This window comes from Octodon degus, unplaced genomic scaffold, assembly GCF_000260255.1.
Source record: "Octodon degus isolate 3935 unplaced genomic scaffold, OctDeg1.0 scaffold00115, whole genome shotgun sequence".
NCBI lineage: Eukaryota > Metazoa > Chordata > Mammalia > Rodentia > Octodontidae > Octodon > Octodon degus.
The window spans coordinates 3,652,967-3,677,921 of record NW_004524691.1 but is presented as its reverse complement, the minus strand read 5'-3'; the positions used below and the strand labels follow the sequence as shown (position 1 = coordinate 3,677,921).

Sequence of the window (24,955 nt, the reverse complement as noted above, 5' to 3'; positions counted from 1 at the left end):
TCAACAAAAGGAAAATTTTAGCTAAGGAATGTAAAGACTCTTTCTGAGCTTTTGTAGCTTCTGCCATAGACTTTTAGCTTCATAACAGTGGTCAGCTACCAGTGTAGCTGGAAACTACCAGAAGGGGTCAGCAACTGAAGTCCCTTTTTATATCTAGGATTTGTGACTATGGTGTTGTTTTCTTTTCTTTCTTTTTTTTTTTTTTATTAATTTTATTGAGAAACAAATTGCAATGAGACAGTTTCAAAATAGGTTAGTAGGACAGTTACAATAATTAATACATTATATATTGTTGTCTTCATAGTAGTTATTCATAGTACAAGATGAAGACATGATATCCTGTCCAAACACTATTAGTACAATTCTTTCCTCTCATTGAATTGAGAAAAGTAGCTGTATATCTATCCTAACTATTTTTTATATACAGATAGAAAATGGTCCTTCATTTCCATCCCCTTTTTTGTTTAGTTTTGTCAGAGAAGGGTATTCCATTGTTATTTAAATATTGTAGGTGCGTGAATTCAGAAAAATATTCCAATATAGTCCAGTAGCCCATAATAGTAGTGGGTTATCCGTAGGACTGGCAATGTCAGAAGTTGTTGACTTGAGCCTTTTATAGCTCAGCATATTAATATGGCTTTACTTTTTATACCTTGTTTTTATACTTTGGGATTTAAAGTTTAACATACCAATACTCGATGGAAAAATACCTGTTCCATGTTATGTCTAAGATATTTGATATTCAGATAGTGAGGTTGAGCTCACCTGCCTATGTTATAGGGTAATAATATTAAGATTCTCTTCTGAAGTGTTAACAACTTAAGTCTGCAGACCAAAAATTAAAGAAAAAGAAGGGCTGCAAGGACAGCCAACATTTTGGCCCTAGCCTTTCAAAGTCAGTGAGGACTCAGGACATAGGAGGACCTATAATGTAACATCCTGTAACTCAGTTATGTCCCAAATTTTCCGATGTTGTTTTCATATACGTTTTTATTGTAGTTTTCTGCTGGGTGTTTAACACCAAGTTAAAGTGAGACTGTGTTAATCAAAATTACCCTCTTGCTGTCTATCAAGTCAGTCTCCTCTGGCATTAGTTTTGTAACCCTCTACAGAACTTCTCAGCTCATCTGTCAGCGTCAGCTGCCAGGATGGGTACAGTCTTGCTTGACCATGTTGCCTTCTGTGAAAGCACAGGAAATTTTTTTCTCTTTGGTTACTCTCTTTTTCTGACACACTGTACCTTCATTGATTCTTCTCCTCTGGGTTCCAGAAATGTCCCTGCTCAAGATTGGGTAACTCACAAAAGTTGTAGAATCCTATAGAAAAGGTGCCCTCATGTTCTGGACCCTCATTTACTTTGGAAGGCCAGGTCAAAATATTGGCTGTCTTCAGCCCAGTTACCTTTCTAGTTCTGGTCTCCAAACTTTAGTTGTTGAATATCCAGAAGAGAAAATCAGTTACAGCAGTATTACAATGGGATCAGTGAGCTTAGCTATTATAATTTCAACTAGATCTCAAGCACTTTGAAACATAAAGTATAGCCAGAGGACTGTTATTTCTTACCAATCATAGATATTTCAGAAGTTGAATTCCCGCAGAGGTGTAACAGACAATAATTGTAAAGTTTTACAGAGAAAACTTGAGATCAAGGGCCACATATACCATTTTAGCATGACAATCATGATATTACCTTTGAAACACATTTAAATGACTCTCTTAGTACAGAATAGCCTTTTTAATCATTAATCTCCATCTAGTACACAAAGAAGCTCTCACCTGGTTTGTTATTCTTTAATGAGGTATTATCAAAGAAGTCTGTGACATTGTCTGCACTCCTCAGTGCCTGAGCATCTCTAAGTGTTGTGACACACATTAGCTCATACATCATATAAGGTCTTAAAAAAAAAAAAACAAAACTATCATTTGACAGGTGATATCATACTGGCTTGACATGAACTTCTTATCACAAGTAGCTGAAGTACAAGATAAAAGCAGGTATCTGTCTCCTCCCAGCTATCTCACTGGAACCTCCAAAATGGTATGGGGGATATAAATATAACTCCCAACCTGCTAGATGTCAGATATACTGTGTTTTTGTTTCCTGAAGTTGAAGAATGAATTCTAAGGAACAGAGGAAAACTACTGGAGTATAATAATGAAGAATAGCTCCTGGAAGACAAGAGGGATCCCAAGTGTGCTGCCCCAAAAGTGAGGTTTTGAACCAAATGTTGAGAGATGATCAGACTGCAGGCTGTTTTGTGGGAAGCAGGTAAAAAGTCCTGGCACTTCCTAAAAACAGGTGTCATTTTTTATGACTAAGGAGTGTTACAGGAAGAGCAACATATGGAGATGAAGCAGTAGGTAGGAGCCACAGGCTGGTGGGCTTGCCACACGTTCCTAAAGATGTTGAACATACTCTCATTTCTCTACAGATCGTATAAATCTTTCGTTTTCTACTAAAGATTTTTGAACTTCTCTGTTTAGACGTATTTTGTCCATGGTCCAATATGGTTAGAATCTACTGCAGGAAATTCACTTTGTTCTTATGGCTGAGAATGTCTCAGTCTTCTGAGACAAAAAAAAAAAAAAAAAAAGACAGAGCAGTGTCTGCAGGTGTTGGCCATGAAGAAATCATTAATGGTGGTGGTGGGTGAGTAGCCAGCGGCATGGATGGGTGAGATCAGGTGTGTGTAGTTGAAACAATAAGATTGAATACAATGCGCACAAAGTCCCTAAGAAGTGCATCTTTGGAAAAAGTAAGGAATGACTTGAAAGAATGAGTAGAGGCTTCATTTCTTTCGGCTGTATCTTGAATAGAAAGATAATTGACATTTTAAAGTAAACTTTAAAAGTTAACTAGCACTTTCAAATATATATGTAATTTCATTTGCTCCTCATGAGCACCCTATGAGATAGAAAGTGTTCCTGTCTAACTAAAAAAAAAACAGAAGCCCAGGTGAAGAAAAAGTAACAGAAGCTCAGGGTGGAGAGACATCCACCCAGTGTTACACAGTGACTCAGGGATAGATGACGGGCTCAAAGCTCAGCCTCCCCTCAGATCCTGTGCACTGGAAGGTACTCAGTTCTGGAGTTCATGCAGTTCTCAGTACAGATAATCTGTGACTAGTGTCAAATTCTGTGAGGTTTTGGAGTGACAAAGGACAAATGCCATTTCCAGCACAAAACAAGGATTTTAGAAGCACAAGCAGCTGCTTGACAAAAAAGTGCGTATTTAGTCATGAGACTCCATTTTATGTCCAGTGTGATGCGGGACTCAGAGGTCTCAAAAGACACTGTCCCTGCCCTCAAAGGGTTCACAGTCAGAGTAAGAATTTAGGTTTTGCTGTTTCTGGGTCCAGTCGGGCCCTGAGGAAGGTCCAGGTGAAGTCAGTGACAGAGAGCCTCAGAAATCAGGGCTGATGTTATAGCGAGAGCACAGGCTTATGAGGAACTGATCAAAATAGGGTGTGGGGTATGGGGAGGAGACCCTGAAAACCTAGAGATGCCTAGCAGAAGTGACTGTGTGGACCTGGCAGAGAATGCTTAAAGAAAGGAGGTAGCAGAAGGGGAGTATATCTGGGAGGTTGTCTCAGCATCAGTAAACACAGAATACAAGCTGACCAAGATGGTCATTAAAGCCAATAATAACAACTCATCAGAGGAAGCCAGTCTGGATACATCCTTTTATCTCAACATCACAGTTTTGATTGAGGTATAAGAATGTATTTTCACTTGGTTCTGTGTACAAATGCCTACAGCGAGAATTTCTCAGCCTCGATACTCTTGATATTTGGCCTAGATAATTCTTGGCTGTAGACCTGTCTCGTGTACTATAGAGTATTTACCAACTCTGGCCTCTACCCATTAGATGCTAGTAACAGCAATGCCTCTCTGTTTTTAACTATCAATTTGGTTGTTACATTGCTAACTAGACAAATATTGTACTGTTGAGAACCACTTTTATATACATGCACCATCAGAAATAGTACTTTTACAGACACGTCTTACCAAGCAACCACCTACACACAGCAGCTTGGGAAATACTTTGAGCCATTCTCATGATGTGGCTTCTGGAATGTGGTTGGCTCTCGGCAGCTGGCGTTTGGGGAGCCCTTTTGTACTGAGTGTGCAGTCGGCCTGCTCATGTCTCCTTCCAACCAGGACAGGTTCACATGTCAGAGACAGTGTCCTGGCTAATGGAGCATCCATTCTCTATTGGCCCCCACAAACAAGGCTGTGAGTGACCAATAGACATCTCTTACATTGTGTGAAAAAGCTTTATATATTGAAAAAAAGTATTATCCTAAGGTGCTACACTGGGTGTTACACAGGAAAATTAACCTTTAAAAATTAATCCCAATCCAATTAACAACAAGTAGATAAAAAGAAAACGTGTTTCACTATAAAAACATAAACATATTTGTATGGCAATTCTTTAAAGTTTCCTTCCTTTACCATTTTTATGAGGAAAAAAGAAAAGCAGAACATGAAGAGATGAAAAGGTTGCCACTCATCTCAAATGCCACCACTGCCAACACCACTGCGGCCTCCCTCAATTCAGACTGTGTCTCCCAGGTCAACACCCACTGCCATTCTTTTTCTAATTTTTTTTGTAATTATTCTGTGGGAACCTTTAAATGAGGAAGTAAGCAGCTAGCCTTTTGTGGCAACTGCTCGTCCTCTTTGGGCTGGAGGCTAAGGCTCTCCTCCCAACGTCTACTGCCTGAATAGCTGCATTATGACCATTTCGCTCCTGCCATTTTAATCTGTGCCCCAAAAGCAAAAAGTCTACACTTCTGTTTAAAGCATGCCGTAAGCTCTGATCCTTAGAATTAAAGGGAAAGTGAATAGACCCTGAAAGAAAATTAAAGATGATGAAATTGAAAACAGATGTCAGCTAATTTACAAATCTGACACAACTCAGTGGGCCAGATTTTAGACTTCGGGCCAAAACTACAAGACTATCAAAAGGAAAACAATTAGCATCCTACAGAGAATGGAAAACTGAAGCAGACGCACTTTTCTGGTGCCAAATGATTCTGAATAAATTGGGTGAGTTTTATAAGATGCACTAGGTGAGGACACTTGCTTTTTTCCTGTTCCTCTGGCTTAAGAAAAGGCTTGTGATGAATGAAAATGAGAAAGGCTAGGTAACAAGACTGTCAACCAAAGCATTTAGATTTTGAAATTAACTTCAGAGAAGCAAAAGAGTACAACAGCAATTATCGATTGCCAGGAGGAGTTCCAGGATAGGAAAAGAGATCTATGCTTTTGCATAGATCTCTTCTGGGAGTGTTTCATGCAGCCTTCTGGGCAGCCTTGAACCAGTGAGCTGTCTGCTTCCAAGACCCTGGTCAGAGTGAGGGAAGGAGAGGTGAGCTCCTGGCAGCACTGTGGCTGAGCAGTCCATCTCACAGTCATGCGACCTCATCGGGCACAATCAGAAGGGGGTTGTCCCAAGTAATCTTAATCCCAGTAGGAGGGTAGATCCAGGCCTCAGTTGAGGGTGAAAAATTTGAGAAATGGAAATTATAGAAAGAATGCAAATGTAGGAAAACAAATAGGAGAAATGAGAAAAGGTAGGAGAGGGAACAGTGACAGTAAAAGGCAGAAGAAGCCAGAGGAAGGAGCAGAAAGGGGCCCTGACTCAGCCGCTCACCCCAGGCCTTGAGGGAAGGAAGGGGAATGAGTGACAATTCCTTCAGATCTGGCTTTCAGACCTTATTCAAAGCCATCAAAGCCATGGAGAAAGAAAGAATTTGTTTATAAGGAAAGTTCAGGGCAAAGCATGTTATTACGATCTTTTACTGTTTTAGTGGTAATAGTGGTAGTAGTGGTACGATTTTATGTTGATTCTTTGTTCTCAAGAATTATGCCTGAAAATAAGACAAGAGGATGGGAGGTAAATTATACTCAAAAGGAAATACCTAGGAGTAAAACTGATTTCACAATGGAGGGGGAGAAATAAAATCCTAACAGCTTGTGGGGAGGAGAAAGGGGACAAGGGATTAGGATATTGTGTCACCTGACAATGGTCCCAGGAAATCTGTTCTCCTTGGCCCCACACAGTGTTGGTCCAGCCTAAGTTCCGTGTAATGACCATCAAAGAAGTGAACCACAATGGAAAACCAGGAACTTGATTTAATGTGTGACCCTAATGTGTAGCCAAGAAACAAGGCATATAGAAACCTTTTCCAGGGCTGGTGAGATGGCTCAGTGGTCTGGAGCACCTACTTAGACCAGGCTTAGCAAAGCAGAGGGACCACAGTTCAATCCCCCAGCACCACATGCCAGCCAGCCCCGCCCCCTAGTGGGCTGAGCTGGCCACACACACACACACACACACACACAAATAAATAAATTTTTTTTAAAAAAAAGAGCTTTAAAAAGAAACCTTTTCTAAAGTTCTGTGGGGGGTGGGGAGATAGCTCAGAGGTCTAAACAACTGCCAGGCAAGCTCAAGGACCTGGATTCGATCCCCAGTACCAGTACCACATGCTGTGCCAGCATACCCTGCAGGCCAAGAAACTGGGTGTGGTGATGCATGCCTGTGATTCTAGTGCTGGGGAGGCTGAAACAGGAAAATCACTATGAGTTGGAACTGAGTAATGAGACCTTGCAGCAAATAAATAAATTCTTCACAAGCCATCATTTCAGAGTTTCCATCTTGACATCTTGGTCTTATGTAGAGCCCCAAGATATCGCCCAAGAGTTTAAGAATGTTGGCTCTTCACTGTGCACAGGGAAGAAACTACAGAAAACGAAGACCAATTTATCTGTAGTTTTCTGCTACTTTAGGTCTCATCAACACCTACTATGTGCCAGGGACTTCACCTATGTTACACTGCGTAATCCTGCTAATATACATTAAGATCATACAGGCTTCACGTTAAAGCATAATGGAGTAATTCTAGTAGAAAGGCAAGAGCAAAGTAACATTCTCTCCCTAACCTCTACTTGTTTAGTAGGCTTGTGGTAATTTCTGGAAAGGCGGTAGCATAACTGCCCATGCATAAACCCAGAGAATTTCCTTTCATTTCTTTCTTTAATCTGATTCAGAGAATCTCTATATTTTAGTGCAGATGAGAATTACAGTGTTCACAGTATTTCATGTGTAATTCAAAAAATCAAAGGAATGCCAAGTCACTTTTAACTATTCCCATGCAAACGAGGACCCTGCTAGCCCTCTAGTAGTCCCTGTTTGTGTCTCTCTTCCCGTGAGAGCTGCTGTTCTCCACAGCCCCAGCGTAGCATCGCCTGCCCACAAGGTCTTCCTATCCACCCTCCACAGGAAGATTACTTTCTGTCTGCTACTGCAGGAATGCCTCCACACTGGCTGGGCACCTGGGTGCTGCCTGGAAGCACTGGGTGTCTTCCTCTGCCCCTACTCGCTTCCAAACTTGGGGAGCTGGTATGCAGAGTAAAACATGGTCTTTAAAATGCTTATAAGAACTCCCACTTTTTTAGACAAGACATGTTTACATGAAGAGAAAATTGATTCTTTGAGAGCAACTGTTGGCCCGGGTAATGCGAGTCAGTTCATGACCATAATCAAAAACATATGATATTCTGGTCAGCATTGCCTCCTGCCTAGAAAAGGTTGATTATAATTCTACCCCACCAAGGTAACTTTTAAGAATGAAATGAGAGTTTTAATAAGAAATGTATATATCTTTTCAATCTAGGAAGATTCACAGTTATCACTTATGTGAAAAGGAAACCCGAACAGCATTTGTGGCAGTAGTGTGGCTGTCGTTAGTCCTCTGTACATAAAGAGGCTTTGGTTTCTTGCTGCTCTCCTTACTGGAGAGGGTAAGTCTGACATGTGGTACCATTTATGTTCCATCTGTTGTTCATTACTCTGCCATTTGTCCTTCTTTAAACAGCACTTAGGGTGATGGAAGGTCTCTAAAGGTATTCCAAGAATTCGTTTATCAGCAAGAGATGTAGGTAGAAGACAGCACTATCAGAAGTGGAGACGATGAGGGGAGCCATGGGAGTGTGAGGCCCCGAAGAGCTGGCTCTGTGGGGTGTGGATGAAGGGGGTGGGGAGTGGGGCCCTGCACGGAGCATGAGCAGGGGATCCAGGACCCTTCCCTGGAATGCAGCGATGTCCAAACACAGGGCTTACAATGAAAGAAGTGAGGCCTTTGTCAAGATCCTGTGGCTTGACTTCTCGTTTCAAATAAGAGAGTGCACACAAATTCTAGCCTGGAAAAGAAGGAAAGTATACCTCTAGGAGAAGCCATGAAAGGGCCTTGACCCTTTCCAGCCCCATGTGGGATGAGTGACAATTCTTAAACAGCTCTCATTGGACCCTCTGACCTACCTAGCTGGTTAATATTTTGGATCCCCAAAGGTTCCCTGTTCCTTTTCACAATCTGTCATAACTGAACTTTAAAGTTGTCATCTGCATATGCTCTGAGTTTTGAAATCTTTTCAATTTGGGTTAAAAGAAGGTGCCAAAATTCATTTTTCCCGATCATTGTGAATGTTGCTTTGTTACTGGATCTTAACTCTGTTAGGGGACCTGAATCCCACAGGATATTACCAGAGCTATTAGATAGCAATAATTCCTCTTGGTTACTGTGCTCTGACCTGTCCTATAACATGCATTATTTATGTCTAGTATTTATGTCTAGTATCATTAAGATATAACTGAATCAGACACCTGAGAGGCAGCACTGATATAGGCATTAAATGCTGTGAGCCCTGGAAGCACTTGCATTCAATGCTTGGTAGACTAAGGAACTTTCAGGAAATGACTCCACACCTCCGACCCTCTTTCTTCATCTATAAGTGGAGCTACTCCTAGGACCTGCCTCCCTCAATTATGAGAGCACTTCCTATGCAGTAGAACCCTTATCTGTGGTGAAGAACTTCCAAGACCTGCAGTGCAGACCTGAAACCCCAGATAGTGTGGAGATATACTTGGACCTATAGGTCCTATATTTATAACAAATACCTATGATAAAGTTTAATTTAAAAATTCATAGCAGGAGGTTAAACAATAACTAATAATAAAGTAGGAATAATTATAACAATGTGCTATAATAAAATTTAAGTGAGTGGGATTCTTCTCTTCCCTTCTCATAATATCTTCTTGTACTTTCAATTTTTCACTTAAAAGACCTTACAGGGCATCTGAATTGCTGTTTTCCCTATTTGGCCAGCATCGTTACTCCTGTACCTTGGACCTTAATTTTTTTTAGAAAGTGTGATGCTACTTAAACATAAGTGCTGCAATGCCACAATAATTGGTAAGATATTAGACAGCTCCTAAGCAATCAGTGGGTAGTTATTAGAGCTTGTGTCTAGATGTCCTCCCAAAGCCTTGTACAGTCACGGGAGGGAGCTCCTCAGAGGTGGTTGACTTTAGTTTGTAATTGATTCATGGTCCAATTGTGGGATTAAGGATGTGAGTGATACACCAGCCCTAGGAGGGTAGCCTGCTTCCAATATAAGGGAGGGAAAAAGGCTTGTTTTCTCTTTCCCTCCCTCGGTGATTGATTTTGCTGTCTTCTTACTGCCATGTGCCACCCTGCCTTGGAACCAGCCAATTACGGACTGAACCCTGTATAAACTGTGAGTTAAATAAACCTTTTCTCCCTTTAATTTTGGGTATTTTGCCTCAGCAATAAGAGGAAAATAACTAATATAGTAGTACATACGATACGGCCATGTTTGGCCATAAAGATGCTTCAAGTCTGAGGTAGACAGAATACCATAGTGCAAGATTTCATCATGTTGCTTAGAATGTTGTGCAATTTAAAACATCTGAACTGCTCACTTCTGGAATTTTCTATTTAATATCCTGAGTAATGAAACTTCAGAAAGTAAAATTGAAGTTCAGTGGGGTACTCATGAACTGAATTTACATTTAATGCCTATGCTTAGCAAGTCCTCAGTAAATGGGAGCTATTAGGAATAGAACTTTGTTCCAGGTAGACATTAAAATAGGTGACTTTATTTAGCATTCCTCTGAGCTGGAACTACTCCAAGTGTGCCCCTGTAGTGCAGTGCCCATCTGCAAACTATTTCTTACCTAATTTCACATGATATGGTGGCCTATTCCTGTACTCCAGCACTCAGGAGGCTAAGGTAGGAGGACTACCATGAGTTCAAGGCCAATCTGGGCTACATTGGGAGTTCAAGGCCAGCCTGAACTGTGTAGTAAAATCCTGTATCAAAAGAGAGAGGAAGCTTAGAAATTTTATAGCAACTGGACAACTGGCAACACTAATTGTTGAAACTTCATTGCCAGCCCATGACCTGCTTCTGTTCCCAGGTGATAAAGCTAATCTAGGAAAAGAAGGACATGGAGCTTACAGTTCCCACCCTGGACTCAGAGCTATGTGATGTTACCCCTTTATGTTTTTATACCTTTTGATCATTTTACAAAGTGCATTGACAGCATATGCCACATCTGATGACAATTCAGGGGGTGGGGCAGCCTTCTGCTAGGGCCGCTGCTCACACATATGCCCAGCTAAGACATGGGCATCTTTATTATTATTTTTTTTATTTTAAAAGCAGATAGAAAAAGTAATAGATAAGACATTAGAAATGATACACAATTTCAAAACAAAACAACAAAAACAGCCTAGAATAAGTATTCAACAGTGGTTGTTATTTTGCGCATTGCTGTCTTTAGTGTAGTTGCTCACTGATAAACACTCCATTGTATAAAGTACCACACCATTTTCATCCATTCCTCAGCTGGAGGGCATTTGGGTTGTTCCCAAGATTTAGCTGTGACAGACTGTGCTGCTGTAAACATGGGTGCACCTTTGTCACTGAACACAGGAATCTTGACTAAAGATTTGGGAGACAACTGAACCGTGTCTGTCCGTGGAAAAACCTGAACATATCCTTTTGCTTTGGAATTTAAAGAAGCTCTGAGAGGATGGAAGACGACAAAGCCCACAGAATCCAAACAGCACTTGGATTACTTTAGGTTTCACCTCACTACAGAATCCTAAAATGCTCAGCAGCCTTGCGTTTTTCTTCTCTGGTCTCCTTCAGCTTCTGTTGGGTTTTTCTATTCCTGGATGGACACTTCTTGACTTAAATATGCTGCTGGCCAACCAGGAATTGTGCTGAGATGCACACTCTGATTTCATAGCTCTGCCTAGGCCTGACGTTATGCATTCCCAACAAGCTCCAAAGTAGGTCTGCTGCTGCTGGCCCAGGGATCTTACTTTGAGCATCAGGGGTAGAGGCTTTGCATACTTTTCTGTTCTTTTGTCTGTGCCTCATTTTCTCACATGTTGGTTAAATGACTGAAAAGTGAGCATGGGGGCCTGCCCCTCAGTTCTTTAAATGGCTGCTTCAAGAAAGCACTCAGGCTCAGGTTGCTGTGGTTCAATCCCTGCAACTCAAGCCAGCTAAACCTGCCCTGAAGGCATTCTGAGAAAAAAAAAAAGAAAGAAAAGTGAGCAAATACCTCAGTGTCTGCATTGGATGGGTCATTTCATTGGACCAGAACTTAACACTTTTATCCAAATTGCAGGAATTTCTCCTGTGATAACTACAGTTTTTCTTTTCTTTTCTTTTTTCTTTTTTTTGGTTTATATATTTGACACAGGGTCTCACTACACAGCTTTTTCTCATAATGATCCTCCGAGCGCTGGGATTTCAGGCATGTGCCACCATGCCCAGTCTTGGTGGTCAGCTCAGCACACTCAGGCTTGGGGCTGGCATGGCGTGTGGTGCCGGGAATTAAATCCGCATACCTGTGCTTGCCTAAGCAGTGCTTAGTCTGCTGAGCTATCTCACCTTGCCAGCCCTAGCTAAATTTCTAAGAGTTCACATTTTTAGTACAAAATTTTTTTAAGTTGACTATTTATGTATCTCAACTCTTGTATATTCACACAGTAAAAAACTATTTCCTTCTGCAATATGCATTAGGCTGCTGGAGAGAGAGGAGAGATTTTATAGTTCTCCCTGGCTCTGAGCAGGAAAAGCTTATCTTCCAGTGTGATACTACACAGGCCCCTTCTTTCAGGGGAGGCAGCAGCCACCCACTTCTATTCTTCATGCCCATTCTGTGTAGGTGCCACTATCCAATCCATATGTAATACTTTCACTAACAAATATAAGATCAATAATTCCATTTTTATCTGACAGAAATAAGAATTATAGAGTGATAAAGAGACTTGCCACATCACTAATAAACAGGAAATCAGAGACATGAGCTTAGGTCTTTCCTGTCATGATCAGCCCAGCCCCACACTCCTTTGCAAATCACTTTTTATTTCCTATGTGTGAAATCAACACGGAGGCACTCCTTGTCAGTGAGATTCTACATTGCCTGGCCAGATCCTGGGTCTCATAGAACAGAGCACTTGCTCATCTCTGCTTTTGCCCACTGGGCTGGTCAAGGATGGAGGAGAGCCAGGACCTATGTTACCATTGTCCTGTCACTGTTCCACTGCAGCTGCTCCAGCAGCATTATTCATCCCAGTCCTCAAGCAGAGGACAGGACCCGAGCTGAGGGATCCACTCTGTTGTTCTTATGGTAACTGATGACCCAAGATGTTGCTGAAGAGTAAGGATAATAACATCCTAAGAATTTGGGAGTCCAGTATGGATTTGCTCCATTACGTTCTCTGTCTTTGCTAACAAGCTTAGCTCTGCAGGAGTGCTTACCCTCGACATGGGATTGCTAGCCAAGATCGTCCAACATTAACTAGCATTATTTTTCTTTGATTTGAGGAGCCAAGAAGAGAGGCTGCCAACTCCACACCCTTGCCAGTTTTATAGCCTCATCTCCCAGCTTGGTGAGAGCAGTAAGCGGCCTGAGGGCCAATTTGTTTCTTAGGGGAGTCCCAGCTCACACAAGAGAGAAGTAATTAGGCCTCCCCTTGGGGATCCCTAGAGGTACTTTTAAAAACTTTACTTTGGCTACACAGACCAGAAATTGTTCAGACTAGAAATCATCTGAGTCTCTTGTAATGTGGCGTGTTGAGTTAAGGCCAAGTTAATATTTAAGGGATTATAGAACTCTGGCAAAGATTTCTGTAAAATTACCTCTGGAGTTAAAAGTGACAAATGGGAAAGGAATAACCCCTTGTATGAGCCCAGCCCACTGGCCCCACCCCTCTCCCACAGATGCACACACAAGAACAGCATTCTTATTTTTATGGTACATTTGCTTGCTCTAGAAGAAAAGCAGAAGAGTTTGCTTATCACTGGAAAATGTTTCTGTCTTTGTTTTTGAAGGAACCCTTTTGTCATTTTATACTGTATTTTAAAAGCAAGAAGAGAAGTGAAGAATCAGGAACTGTTTATTGTAAACCAAAGCTTCCAATTTGTCATTTCTTGACTTTCTAACTCATTGAGAAAAAAAAATTGTCCTTCCTCCCTAGGCTCAAAACTCTGAGGGTGGCTGGGTATGGCTTGCCTAGTGTGCATGAAGCCACCCCCAGCAAAACAAGCAAACAAATGAATAGCCCAAACAGCAACAAGAAAAGTACACTGGATGTGCCCAGATGGATTAGCACCCAGTGCAAGTCCTTGGTGACTCTGAAAGTTCTTTGTCCCCTCTGCTCCCTACAAGTCTTCAGATCACAAAACGAAAGGGATACATATAAGAGAACTTCTTTGTGGGGAAAATTCTACTCATTAGCCTCATATCTGGAGATCAGTTCTTTGATACAGACAATTTTTCATGGCTTCTTTACTTTTCTTATTTTGGCTTTTTGTTCTCTCCTCCCCACATTTCATAGTTACCAAATCTTCGAGTATCATCCGCATCTCAGATAGGCAATGCCTCATGGGCGTCTGGTATACCTCAGGAGCCCGTGGCTGAGCAGGCTGACCTCAGACACCTAGGTGGTCTCCATGACCTTGCAGACACAGCAGGGAGCTGGGTGTGCCCAGTGCTGTCCAGAGGGGGAAGGAGTGAGGCCAAGCAGTAGTACAGGTCCCTGCCTGACGACAGCAGGGCTGCCTCCTGGTGCCACAGCCAGATTTAACAAGTAAAACTACAAGACAGTTCATCAAATTTCAGATGAAGAACACATAATTTTTTAGCATTTTTAGTACAATCATTTTAGTACAGTATAATACATTTCCTTATGCCCCAGGTGGGGGACATAATAACTATTAAATATTAATAAACATATAAACAATTATAAGATAGCTATATATATACATATATATGTATATATATATGGAAATGTAAAGAGACACATTCAATTTTTCTATTAACATATACATAAATAAAATAATATACATGTAAATTTAAAATATATACATAAAATATTTTAGTTTATGAAATATAAATAATAATAAATACATTTTAAAGTATTTGTTATTAGTAGGGGCCAGGGAGATAGCTCAGCAGCAAAAGCGCCTGCCTGGCAAGCACAAGGTCCTGAGTTCAATCCCTGCTACTGAAAAAAAAATTGTTATTTATTTGAAATTCAGACTTCACCAAGTGTTTTGTGTTTTACTGGCAACCATACCCTGAAGGCAGCAGACCTGCCCCTCTTGGAGTCAGCAGACGGGTGTCTGGGTGTAGCCGAGAGCTTATTCCTGCCTGAAGCTCCACAAAAGGATGCTAAGGGGGAAGGAAGTCCATGCCCAGCTACCAGAGCTCTGACCAGTCAAGCTGACCTCGCAGTTACCACCAGCTGGTAATGAGACACAAACAAGAAAGGAGATTGTGACTGTTCCGCCCATGCCGGGTGCCGTGGCCTTCTCCAGGGGTCATCAGTTTCCTCTCAGATTCGGAAGCCTGATGCACCGATTTCTGGACCACAGATGTCTTCCCCACATATTAACACATGGCATCAATAATGTAGATAAACTGGCAAGGTTACAATACAGTAAAATCTATTTAAAAGTCAATGAAGGGAGCGGGGAGATGACTCAGTGGAATAAGCGCTTCCCTGGCAAGTGCAAGGGTCTGAGTTCAATCCCCAGTTCCGCAAAAAAAGAAAAAGTCAATGAGATCTAACATCTGCTAACTAGTAATGACCCATAACTGGCTACAGCAGAGCAGTGCCTCACCCTGCTCTCGTCATGTGGACTAATACAAATAGCCAGGTGCACACCTATAGTCCCAACATGCAGACGACGAAGACCCCGGGTCACTGCAAGTTAGAGGCCAACCTGGGCAACTACAAACCTAGACTTTGTCTTGAAAAGGATAAAAGAAAAAAAAGGAAAGGAAAGGACAAGACAGGACAGAACAGGAGAGGAGAGGAGAGGAGAGCAGAGGAGAAGAGGAGAGGAGAGGAGAGGAGAGGAGAGGAGAAAAAAAATATATATATATATATGTGGTTTTGGTATTGAACCTATACATGCTATGTATGTATTATTCCCCTGAGTTGCACCCCCATCTAGAAATATTTCTAAAACATCAGAACATAATTTTGTTGGGACATTTACTATAAACATGAAAATTGAAGTTTTAGGGGGAAGAAAGTTTTATTATTATAATATATTAATTACCCGAAGATTTATTAAAAAATGTATAAATTGAAGAGAAATTATTCTTCTGACAATTAGTATAATTTAAGATCTTTTTAAATATTACATTGCATACATTGTATAATATTCAATATATGTTATATACAATTTAGGGTACACTATATGCTTTAGAAATGTTTATGTTCCAAAGAGCCCAGCTTTAGAAATGTCTGAAGTAAAATTTTAAAATAAAGCTATCAAAAAACAAATAAATAGAGCCAAAGCCACAGTCATGGGAGAGGTGGGCAGCATAACAGAAGCCTGCTGGCCTATGGGAACTAAAGAAGAATTTGTTAGAGTCAGAAAGAAGGACCTGGACCAGTTGACAACTGAAGTGATGCAGATATGGAACTTCTTACCCAGAATACTAAATGGAGAGGTCTTGGAAAGCTTCCAGAAGTTCGATTTTAGAAAAAAAAAAAAAAAAAATGTTGCTGCCATAGCCTGGGGCTGTGAGTTCCTTGTCAATTCCAGTCGGGTGCTTATTTTTATTAATTTCAAACTTAATTTTATTTATTTTTTCCCATAATTTTATTGAGAAACAAATAGGAATAAGACAGTTTCAAACCAAACTGGTAGGACAATTTCAATAATTAACACATTGCATACATTCTTCCTAGTGGTTAATTGCTGTACAAGGTGCAGACATGATATCCTATTTACAAACACCATTAGAACATATCCCTCTATTCATTAAGAGAATATAACTATGTATCTATCCTAAGCATTTTGAATACACAGATACAAAACGGACATTCATCTGTATCCCCTTTGTTCGTTTAGTTCTGTTATTTGAATACTATAGGTGTGTTAACTCAGCAAAATATTCTAAAAGAGTCCAGTAGCCCATAATAGTATTGGGTCTTCCGCTTCACTGACAATGTCAGAAATTGACTAACTATATATACTAAGCAACTGCACTGAAGATGGCAATCTGTAATAGTAGATTCATGCTTGGAGTACCTGTCATTCTGTTCTTCTGAATATGGGCTGTTTGTCATGACATGCCAGTTGCTGCTGTGCTGTCTCTCAGGTAGATGATTGTTCAAAAAGAAAGGGGTGGTGAATGAAGGCAGGAGACAGGAAAAGGAATATTGTGGGACTATCCTGCTTCAAGGTTGTATATGGTTAGATTTCTGGATTTATGTGTAAACATAAGAATTATATAATTCTTTATGCCTATTTTTAAAACACATTTTAACTTTTTAAAAATGTTTTTTCATCATATTGTGTAGGGACTTAAAGTTCAACATATCAATACATGATGAAAAATACCTGTTCCATGTTATGCCTAAGATGTTTGATATGCAGACAGATAGTGAGGTTAAGCTTAACAGCCTAAGTTATATGGTAATAACAATAAGCTTGTCTTCTGGATGGTTAACAACCTAAGTTTGCAGACCAAAATTAGAGAAAAAAGAGTACCGCAAGGAAAGCCAACATTTTGGCCCTAGCCTTCCAAGGTCAATTAAGACTCAGGACATATGAGAACTTGTACTGTAACATAATGTAACTCGTTAGTGTCCCAAATTTTCTGATCAAGGAGATTATGGGGCCAAAGAGGAAAGTGATCAATGATGTACAGTCGGGTGCTTTTGGGTACCATATGGCAGCTGCTGGGAGACTTGAAGCCAGGACAGTGCTCCAAACTCAAAGTGTTAGTGCTGATGTCCCAGTACAATGTGAACATCAATGTGAAAGGCTTAAAATACATCAGTGAGAGCCCTGGGTTCATCCCTTTGCTGTAGTGGCTTTTCAGATGCAGAAGCGTGTCTTCATGCTCTCCACCTTGTCCAGTCTGTAGTTCTGGAGCCAGAAGTCTTCTCCAAGGCAGCCTCTCAGTTCCAACACTTGCTGCCCCTGCAGTGCACTCCAGCCATGTCCAAGAACCGCAACCCCTGCCTGCAGGCTGTGGCCCAGGAGCAGCTAGAAAACCTCTGCACCCTGGAGCACAGTGTGCCATCCCTTTCCCTCCTCAGCTTCTTCACCTTGTGTTCAAAATCTTCTCCCTGAACCATGCACTAGAGAGGCAGCCTGACTAGAGATAGGCGTGAACAGATGTGTGTCCCACAGCACTTCGTCCTGTAGGTGGTGTGCTGTGTGCTCTTACCCAGAGGAGCCTCAGGAGACCCATCCCTCTGCAGGGGTCACTCTGTGCTCTCTGGAAGAGGGCTTTCTTTGCAGGTAGCCTGCCTGGGACCTGGAAAATGGGAAGTTGCACAGCTATCTACTCGCCGTTAGCATTTTCCTGAGATGTATTTCTCTGAAAAACAGTTCAGTCTGACTCTAGTAATTATAATTAATCCACCCAAATGCAGGATTGCCTCTATTGCCTCTTGGTGAACCTGTGATTCCAGATAATATCTACATTTGAGCTATAATTTTGTGCCTCTCTCTCTCTTTCTCTCTCTCTCTATATATATGTATATATATATATGTATATATATTATTTTATATGTATATATAATATATATATAAGTTTTATTGAGAAAGAAGTAGCAATGGGACAGTTTCAAAACAGGTTGTAGGACAGTTACAATAATTAATACATTGCATATTGTTGTCTGTAGTGGTTATTCATAGTACAAGATGCAGACATGGTATCTTGTCTCAACACTATTAGTTCAAAATTTTCTTCTCATTGAACTAAGAAAATAGCTGTATATCTATGCTATTTTGTATATACAGATATATTTTTTTCACTACAAAATGATCCTTCATTTATATCTCCCTTTTTTGTTTCATTTTGTCAGAGAAGTGTATTCCATTGCCATTCACATATTGTAGGTGCATGAATTCAGCAAAGTAATCCAATATAGTCCAGTAGTCTATAATAGTAAAAGGTGAAAGATTTATACGGTCTGAAGAGAAACCAGAGTATAACAGTAGTCTATAATAGTAGTGGGTTATCCACATGACTGGCAATGTCAGAAGTTGTTGACTAAAAAAAAATTTGTGCCTTTCTTATTTTTGAATAAAGTCAGAAGAATCAAAAATAAATAAAAATAAAGGTATCTTATTTTTGAAGTGTGAGTAAATTTCTAAGAACCAAACAAATTCTTACTTAATCAATATAAATGGACCAACTTGACCATAAAATAAATACCTTCCAAAACTTCTTTGTTGAGAGGCTTTATCAGATTTTTAAAAATTAGCATTGCTAATCAGCATGGCTTATAAGATATCATCCAGTGATAGCATTACCTTAGTTTCATTTGCAGTGGGGTAAACATCAGATGTCTTCATCACTTTCTCATCTCTGGAACAAAATACCTGACACCCACAATTTAATGGGGAGGCTTATTGTGGCTCGAGGTTTGAAGCCGCAATGGGGGTCCAAGGCAGAAGCAGCATGGCAGGAGGAGGGGGGATGGAGGAAGAAAAGGTGCTCAGCTCATGGTGCCCAAAAGCGCTGATGGGAAGAGCTGGGACGGGAGATCATGGTGATTATGCTTTTAGAAACTATTATATAGTGTAAATAAGCACTTTATTTGTCCCCAGCACCTGAGATGTCATCTCTAGACCCTTGTAATCTCCAGGCTAGGAAGTGCTATGAGATAGCTGGTCACCTGGTGACCCTCAGAAGCTTCTGGTGACCCTCAGAAGAATGAAAACTGTTCACTACAAAGACCAAGCCATGAGTCTAGGGTTGGAACTTTTACCCGTTCCCTACTTTACCCCCTTACCTTTACACCAACTTTGAGGAAGAAACAGGAACTAGAGATTGAGTTAAACATCAGTGACCAATGATTTGATCAATCAGACCTCTGTGATGGAACTTCTATTAAAATTCCTATTGATGAGGCTGGGAGAACTTGTGATAGGTGAGCCAGTCGAGGTGCTAGATGGGTGGCATGCTCCATGCTCATCCCATGTAGCCCTTCCTGAGGTCTATCTTGTGTAACGGCTGCTAATAATAACTAAGAGTGCTTTCCTATGTCCTGTGAGCCATTCCAGTGAATTACTGAACCAGACTCAGGGGTATGTGTGAGAAAAACCACTCACTTTTGAACCAAGTAGAACAGAAATATGGGCAGCCTGGGGACTCCATCTTAGCAATTGGCATCTGAAGAAGTGAGGGCAGGCCCCAGAGTCTGAGGCTAACTTTGGGTAGTTAGTGTCAGGATTAAATTAACTAGGACAGCATAGGTTTGGTGTCTGGAATTAAAGAATTGGTTGCTGTGAAGAGAAAATAATTAAACACGTATTTAATATCAGAAATATAAAGAGGTAAAAGCAGTTAATTTTACCCTTGTTTTATAAGGAAATAATTAATATTAACATTGTTATAATTGATAGTGGTTAAATAAAAATTAAAATAGCTCCAGGATGGCTGGATATTAGAAGACAGATATAGAAAAGCAAATGCATATTGTTTTCCTGTCCTCATTCACTACTCAGAGAGCATCACAGAGCTATTTTGACAGTTTTTCTACAGGTTCTTCCTTATCTAGGGTGATTTGTGGCCGCCGGGGGTGGCCTCCAAAATTACATCACACGTAGCCTTTGCCTAAAAGAAGAGATCTTTATCTCTTCTATAAAGATATTTGGAGCTATTCATTTTTTTGTGTGGAAAAAATGAGTTTTTCCAACTTTTTAGAATTCAGAAAGACTTTACTTTAAAACTGAAAGAGCTGCATTGATTTCTATAAATTAACAATGCACGCATTTAAAGTCCATATGAAATGTTCTTATTCTATTATTTATAATACAGACATACCCGCACGTGCAAATTTTCTTAAAAATGCTTGGCATGAATTTCATATAAAAGGCATACTTTTGGAGAGTTTCTAAATTAGAACATGGTAGATGTCCATAAAAACTGCTTTTGATTCTCTGAAATCCTTAAAAAAAATTCTAAAAAATAAAAAACTGACATAGGGCTGGCGAGATAGCTCAGCAGACTAAGTGCTCGCTTAGGCAAGTGCAGGGGACAGGGTTTGAGCCCTGGCACCACATGCCACTAGGGTCCTGCCTCCCAGGTACGCTGAGCTGGCGATGGAGTCTGGGCGTGGTGGCACACGCCTATAATCCCAGCAGTAGGGAGGCTGAGAACAGGACGATCACTACCAGCACAAGCTGCATACTGAGGCCCTGCACAATAAATAAATAAAACCTGAAAGAAACCCCAATTTTTCTAAACTTCTGACAGAGTAGAAATAGAAGCAATTTCAAAGGCATATGTATGGAACAGATATTCAATAAGTACTTGTCAAATGACTAGCAAAAATTATCCAGCAAAGTTTCAGGTCTGAGTAAAACTTCAATGAGTAGTACGACTTCTCTGAAGGGCATGTAAGCCTGTCCCCTAATGCAATCATTTCTGTTCCTTTAGGAGAAAAAGTAGCACTGATATTGGACTCCCTGAGAAACTAGAAGTCAACCTCGGAGTAGCTAAAGCTGAAGAACATGGAAAGCTCCAAGTTAAAATCCAGGCTTTTGAAGACAAAATAAATGCTGAGAGCAATAGCCCTGGATCTCTCAGAAGATATAGCTTGGGCCACATTTCTAAGGAAGAAAGAAAAAACATCCGATTTAACAGGTATAAATTTCATTCAGTTAGTTTTTTAAAGTATACATTTTATGTTTGCTATTGATTTTGCTACCATGCTGTCAGAGGTGCTTGTCATACACATCTGTTTCCTAGGGCCACCCTGGTTCTGTCTCCTCATGAAGAGATATCCACATTGCTCTTATTATCCAGAGAACTTCACTGTATTAAATGGGAAGTGCAAATCAAAAATAAGCCTACAGCTTATTTTTTTAAAAACACTTTTGGGACATAGGTGTGCCAATCTTGAAAATGACTGTCAACAGCTTCTCTTGATTCCTGATTTTTAAAAATTAGAACCTCAAAAGGAAAAGAATAAAAACATGCAAGACAACTATTTCACTGCCAGTTATGACATGAAATCAATTTTTAGAACTTCGATTTTGGAGGTGACCTGGACTTTTCAAAGTTGTGGGTCATTACATAATTTAGTGCTCTATGTTTCATCAACCTGTTAACCACTTTTTTGGGGGGAGGCTTGGCTCCGAATGCCTTCAGGGCAGGTTTGGCTGGCTTGAGTTGTGGGGATTAAACCACAGGAACCTGAGCCTGACTGCTTTGTGGAAGCAGCCACTTAAAGAACTGAGCTAAGGGGCAGGGCCCCTGTTAACCATTTTCACACTTCAGAGTGGTGCACAAGTGTTAGTCATGCCCCAGTGTCATTATTCTTTTCTTCTTCAGCAAATGTTAATTCAACTTCTTTAACCATTTTAACTAATCCTTTTTGTATTGTAGGTCTAAAAGCGTGGCTTTGCACACTGTGCTCATGAAGGGCCTGAGTTCAGATGATAGGGAAGATGAGGATGGCACAGGAAGAGCAGTCAGCATCTCTCTTTCAGAAATAGACCCACTCAGCCCTGGAAGGGGCAAGCTGCTCCTTAAAACAGACACCCACGGGGCACAGCTGAGAAACTCTTCAACTTCACACCCAAGTATTGCACATATAGAATCAGGAAATGTTGAAGAAACTATTAAAGAAAACTTCCAGGGACAAACTCCAGAGAAAATCACAAATCCTACAGAATACCAAGATAAGCTCTACTTGTATCTGAAGGAGAATCTCGGTAAAGTGAAAGCATATGCCTCAGAAATCATGAAGAAGATCCCGATTCCTGATCAATGTACCATTGAAGGTAAGCGCTCTGGACCACCACCCCCTGCCCCCCAAACCTGAGAAACCTCAGGTGTCACTGAAAAACAAGCACAAACCCCCCAATTAAGAAATTACCATATCCCTTTATGGGTCTTTTTATAAAAGAGATCATCTTGAAAATATTTTACATTATTTTAGTTAGCTTTCTTTGTAGTTTGGTTAATCAACTTGTTAATTCCCCTTGAGACTACTTAGTTTTATCTGTGTCCACAAGCATTCTGATTTTTGCAAAACTTTATGGCAAGTTTCCAGTTTCATGTCTCCAATGTTCAGAAAAATCCTGAAAAGAAATCTATGGCTTTGTAGCAGGTTCTAAGGTGGGGGTCCAGCCAGTGACATTTCTACCTAGATAATCTCACAAGAAAGCCTGGAACGCCCCTAAATTGCAGCTCCAAGAGATTTGTCTTTCACTCAGCTACTGTGTCCCAAGTACTGTGCCATGAGGCACTCAAGGTTTAGACAGCAGATACAATCCTTCATCTTCTTGTAACAAGAAGACAATTGCAAAACCAGTCAGGAGGTCAGGAGCCAGTGAGAGTGTGAGCCAGGCAGAAATCAAAGGGCAAGGTCAAAACAAGAATGCCAGAGGCCAGACTTCCTTAGGAGCATAGTTTAAGGTAGCACCAACCAACAAATAAGTACCGGCTACCGAAAACACAGAGTAAAAATTTAAGTAATGATAAGATCAATGACAGTGTCTTCCTAGCAAGCGCAAGGGCCTGAGTTCAATTCCTGGTTCTGCCAAAAAAATAAAAAATAACAGTGCCTTTCAAGCCATATCACTCTTAAGAATAATTAATAATTGGGGAAAAGGGAAATGATTAACTGTGAATCTAATAATTTTGATTTTTTGTTCATCAAATATCTTTTCTATTTTTTCTTTGTCTGTTTTGAAACATGGTCTTGCTCAGTAGAGCAGGCCAGCCTTGTGACCTTAAAATCACAGCCATCCTCCTGCTTCAGCCTCCCAGACACGGGGCTCCAGGCATGTGCACCATGCACATTAATTTCATTTTTGAAAATACGTATTTACTTTGATGATTAAACTCCCCAGTTCACTTTTATGTTTCATGGAAGGGGTTCTGGCATTCTGACAGGACATACCATCTTTTCAGAGGCTACAACCATACAGAGAAAGCTAGACAGTCCAACCTCCAGAAATACAGACAGACGAAGGACAGGGATCCCTAGTGAATTTGCCCACGTGCTGGCTCCAAGAGTAGGTGTTACAGCATCCTTTTCCTTGTACTCCACTTTCTTTTTTTTTATTTTATTTTTTTTTATTTTTCAACAAATAATACACTGCATATATTCTTCTTAGTGGTTAATTGCTGTACTGTACTCCACTTTCCATTCCTTTTCACACATCAAATCCCAGGAAAGTGTGGATTGGTGAGCTAATCAAGGGAAAAAAGGTTCAAGCATTTGGTGAAAGCATGTCCTTGCGGAATCTGACATTTGCAAAAGTGTTTGCAATAATTTGATTAGGCTTCTTAAAACTTTTTTAAAGTAGTGACAATAAAGTAATATTATTCCATATCCAAACTTAAGTTTTAGATAATGAAGGTTTGGATAATTTCCAAGGCATAGGAATACCTAAAATCAGTAAAGCTCAGTCAAAGTAAACATTTTGTAGTTGTATGTTGTGCAATAAAGGTAATTGCAGATTAGAGATTTTAATGTAAGAGAGCTGAAACCAATTTCCAAGCTTGACAGAGAATCTATAGCTGGCAATCTAAAGATACATTTTTCCATTACGTGAAATACATGTGTTTAGGTGCTTCAGTTTTGCTTAAGATATAAAAGTTTTGCTATATGGTCAATTTTAATTTTGTGGAAATGTGGAAGAAATCCTACAGAATTACTTCAAGTATCTAGTTGTCAAAACAGATACTTCTTATTACCTTGAATTATTTGAGGAGTTAAAATTAGTTCGAGATATAACTAAATGACTAGTTTTTCCAAAATATTGCATGAATCCATCATCTTTACTTTAAAAAAAAATGTATTTTCTTTTGTTAGTGATATTTCCTATCAGGGATGACCTGAAACTGAGTGTTTTAAATTGACATTTTGGAATTCATTCATACTTATGCAATTTTCTGGGAAATTCTTTGCATAGGGATCTGTATAAGGGATGGAAGATTTATATGACTCACTGTTACTATATCCACCAGAAGGAACGCAGGCTGACTGCAGGGGACATGCAGCCATTGTTTCGGAGACTGTGTATACCATTCGGTGAATGCCAGCAGATGACGTCTGGCTGACACAATTTTATTCCTTGTCATAAGATCACTCAGCACAACAATATTACACTTCTTTCCTTAAAAACTTATTGAAGAAAGATTTGGGCCTAGAAATTGTGTTATATTGAGTGTATTATTAGTATGAAAGAAATATATTTGATCTCTTTTGATGAATCATGCAATTGAGAAACAAAAAACACACTTCTGCAATATTTAAAGTTAAAAAAACAATCAGGAGAAAACAACAGACAAAGATTTTGAACTGATGTTACTGTTAAGAACATGATGAAATAACTATTTAAAAACTTGATTGATTGTATTTTTAATTTTTTTAGATTATTTATTTATTTATTTATTTGGTGTAGGGTCTCACTATGCAGCTTGGGCTTGTAGTAATCCTCCTGTGTCAGCCTCCCCAGCCGTAGGATTACAGGCATTTCGGTGTCTGGCATGGAGTGCCTGGGGTTCTGGGGCCCGCATAGCATGTGGTAACTAGACTCAAACCTGGGTCCTTGCACTTGC

The 24,955-nt window shown here is 40.2% G+C and overlaps 1 protein-coding gene across 3 annotated transcripts in view; it reads left to right on the top strand.

Annotated features, from left to right (window-relative positions):
• Positions 1-24,955, top strand: part of Veph1 (ventricular zone expressed PH domain containing 1) — a 274,142-nt gene that overhangs the window by 145,224 nt on the left and 103,963 nt on the right. For 2 of the 3 annotated variants that reach the window (XM_023699702.1, XM_023699700.1), the window contains exons 8-9: positions 20,816-21,022; positions 21,767-22,164. In XM_023699702.1, the coding sequence (XP_023555470.1) occupies positions 20,816-21,022; positions 21,767-22,164 (605 nt within the window). Of the gene's footprint in view, positions 1-20,815; positions 21,023-21,766; positions 22,165-22,681; positions 22,697-24,955 lie in introns of all 3 variants that reach the window. The other variant, XM_004639833.2, reaches the window with a different exon arrangement.